We start from the raw sequence: 3,588 nt of genomic DNA, 5'->3' as shown, positions 1-3,588 counted from the left end.
ACCCGTTCTTCTACCAACGAAGTGCCCCATCAAGCAGTTCTAGAAATCCTCAAGGACTGCAGCAGCAAAACCCTCGCCTGCCTTTTGGGCACGGATAAAATTTCCAACGGTTTTGACCTTGAACTAGCTCCACTACCGAAACAGCCCATCGTTTCCCCCGCTATTTCAACAAATTCTTTACCAGAGAAAACACGAAGTGAACCGGAAACGGACGGTAAAGTGAATAATATTAATAATTCTAGTGTCTTTGATTCGGAGAGAAAGCCGAAGAGGAGTATCCTGAAGAGAAGAGGTAAATTTTCTGGTGGAGATAGCGGATGTATCATGCCAGATGATATGTCTTACAGCTCACGTCCCGAGGACAATTCGGAAATGAACTCTGTCGTGCCTAAATCCGGCAATTTGCCAAAACGCCTTCCATCTTTCCGTGGAGAAGCCCACGGCATTTTTGCCTCTAAACACCGCATCAGCCAACTTTTACAAGGAGAGGAAGTAAAATTAAAGCATCAGTCGAGAAGAATGGACATATCCGACAATGATCAGAACACAAGTGCCATTACGGGTACACCCGTACCCGATGTTTTATCATCTGTTGTCAGTGGCCAAACGTCATGTCACCATCATCATCACCATCATCCTCAGCAGCAGCAGCAGCAGCAGCAACAACAACGTCAAGATCCATTTCAGCATCATGACAACATCATCAATAGTCAACATTCACTACAACAACGTCAAGATCCATGTCAACATCATGACAACATCATCAATAGTCAACATTCACTACAACAACGTCAAGATCCATGTCAGCATCATGACAACATCATCAATAGTCAACATTCACTACAACAACGTCAAGATCCAGGTCAACATCATGACAACATCATCAATAGTCAACATTCACTACAGCAACGGCAAGACCTGGAGCAGGACAATCGGTTTTGCTCCGGTTACCCGTTTTACGATGACAACACAAACTGTTTGCCATCCTCTTATTCTCATATCAGTCAGCCAACATCAACACCACCACCATCGTCATCATCGTCCTCAACCCCATCTTCGTCATCTCTATCTTCATTTACTGACAACTGTGAAAATTCTTCAGTCCCCATCATCCCATCGCCCGTCATATCATCGTCACCATCTTCGTCGTCATCGTCATCTTCATCTTACCACCACTACAGCAACAATAACAGTAATCCAATCAGGACGCGTCCCAAAACAAACCTCCTAACCACCTCGAGTGCTTCAGCCCCATGCCTCAATCTCCTATCCCAACAGCAGCTACTACCTACCCCCCACCTTACAACCACCTCCACCAACGACAACAACTCTTCCCCAGGAACCGACCCAATCATCGACAACAGCTACAACAATAGCAACAACTACAACAACAATATTCAAAATTCAAATCAATATTGTCCCAACAACAACAACAACACTACCGCCAATTCTCAAACAAGTACTGGAACCGTCAAAGACTCGACTTCCACAACAAAAGTCACACGAAGACCCAAAAGCATTCTCAAATCCTCAAAAACATCTCAACTCGAGGAAGCTCGAAACCGTCTTAGTGTCAGCAGCATCGGTTCCAATTCCTCAGCAGACTTCTTAGACTTGTCTTACGACAGCGGCGATAGCGACCACTTCATCAATTTGAGAAGCCTGTCCTCACCCAGCATCGCAGACGACAATCTCAACAACAGTGAAACTAGTCCCCCGGATTCTGTCTACGGAAGCGACAGAGCCAGCATGTGCATGGACGAGGATTTTGACGCTCTGAAAATGATCGGCTTCCAGAACGTCACAGAAAGCAGCCCCTCGCCTACCAACACCAACTCCTCCTCCACGACCAACTCCCGTAACGACAATCCGGTCTTGGAGCCCAGGGATGACCTCGAGGTTGTGGCCTTGGAAAAGGCTGAAATCGTCCAGGTCATTCCCACGACCGCACAAGCCATTTTCAGCGAAGTCGAGTCTCCCATGCTGTACAGGCTTACCCGGGATGCCAAAGATTTAAATTTACATTAGTACGGCCTGGTGTAAAATTGGTAAACACTTGTCATTTACATTTACATTCACAGGCCTGTTTATCAAACACGTTTCGTACTAGACCAATCTTAATGAGTAATGCTTTAATTAATGAATAATTATTTTTATAGAAAATTATATCGACTTTTCACCGTGGTTAGGGTATTGTTTTGAGGCAAATGATATTACGTTTGCTGACAAATTTGATGTATGCAGAATATAGAACGAAAGGGATCCGATTATCAGAATGTTTGGATTAAGCCAAAACAAAGACTAAGACCATGACTCAATCCTCATCATCATCATCTATGATGCCGTGCCAAAGGGTTAAATTGATTTGGGTAACTACACACTACACACATAGCCTAAGCTACACAGCAAGCACATATTATAATTACATATCGAGCTATTATGATAATTGTCTTTATTATTTTTTAACACCATAATTTAATCTGCTTCTTATTGCGCTAGGTTTTTTTTTCTTCAAAATTACGATTTAGTATGTGAGAAATAAATCCAATTGAAGAGTGGATTTCCAAAACTCCGTTTTGTTTTTTTTTCCATTTTGAGATATTGAGGATTATTTCCCCTAAAATGTCTCATTCTGTCTATTATTTTATCATATTTAAACTTCAAATTCACACAAATCTAAGGGAAATTAGTGTGCCAGTTGATTCTATAAATAAAGTTTACATTTCAATTTATCTCTTGGAAGGAAAATCTCAAAAAGTAGAAAAATCGACTTGACGAGTTTTGGAAAACCAGCCTTCGATTGAAAAATGTCTTTTATGAGAAGTCTGAAATTACAGGAAAGACGTCAGAAATTGTTTCGGATTACAGGGGAGGGGGTGGGGGGGTGGGAGAGAAACAAAAGGATCAAATGAGTTGTTTTTCACACCTACCACGCCCGTGGTAAACTGAATGCTTTTGATGTGATGTCAAGTTGATATTCTTGTGATACGCACGAAGCTGCTAAAAGCTGTGGACTGTGTAAAAAGTAATGAAAAAAATTGAATGGAAAATTGTTTGGAAAAAATAACAAAATATCAAACACGGAACGTTTCGGGCTCAGAACATTTGTTCAGTCAATAACAAAAACAATAATAACATTGATACGTCATTTAAAATGCAGACAGACGACAGAGAAATATATTTGGAAGTGATGGATTAATATCTTTATTGTCGTGTTGAAGAAGGGTTTTGAGCCCGAAACGTTCTGTGTTTAGTATTTTGTTTGGGGTTTTTTTTAGGCTGTTATTTTCATTTTTTTTTTTTTTTTTTTTTTTTTTGTGTTCATTACTGTTTGTTGACATTCTTGCAATTGTATCATTCTATGTCCTTTACATAATTATAGTGACGTAGGCACGGGTTAATCATCATCATAGGGTAGGGAATCAGGAAACATGGAGCCGATGTTAAGGATGCCTATATGTTGTAAGATTAAATTTAAAAATAATAATATCACTTTGGGTTTTTTTTTTTTTCTTTTTCGAATGCCTCGTAAACTTGAGGAATAGACAAACACGCACGTGCGAGAGTTAGAGAGATTTAAACAGAAAC

General features: G+C 40.5%; 1 protein-coding gene across 1 annotated transcript in view; it reads left to right on the top strand.

Moving 5' to 3' along the window:
* Nucleotides 1-2,335, top strand: part of LOC144975118 (uncharacterized) — a 124,488-nt gene extending 122,153 nt beyond the window's left edge. Inside the window, exon 8 of the mRNA XM_078918871.1 lies at nucleotides 1-2,335. This exon is cut by the window's left edge and continues 743 nt beyond it. Coding sequence (XP_078774997.1) covers nucleotides 1-2,028 — 2,028 coding nt within the window. The 3' untranslated portion in view covers nucleotides 2,029-2,335.
* The last annotated feature ends 1,253 nt before the right edge of the window (nucleotides 2,336-3,588 follow it).

This window comes from Berghia stephanieae, chromosome 6, assembly GCF_034508935.2.
Source record: "Berghia stephanieae isolate SIO BIC M18660-M18661 chromosome 6, UCSD_Bste_1.3, whole genome shotgun sequence".
In the NCBI taxonomy this organism is placed as follows: Eukaryota; Metazoa; Mollusca; class Gastropoda; order Nudibranchia; family Aeolidiidae; genus Berghia; species Berghia stephanieae.
The sequence above is the reverse complement of the archived record's forward strand: the minus strand, read 5'-3'. Positions and strand labels throughout refer to the sequence as shown.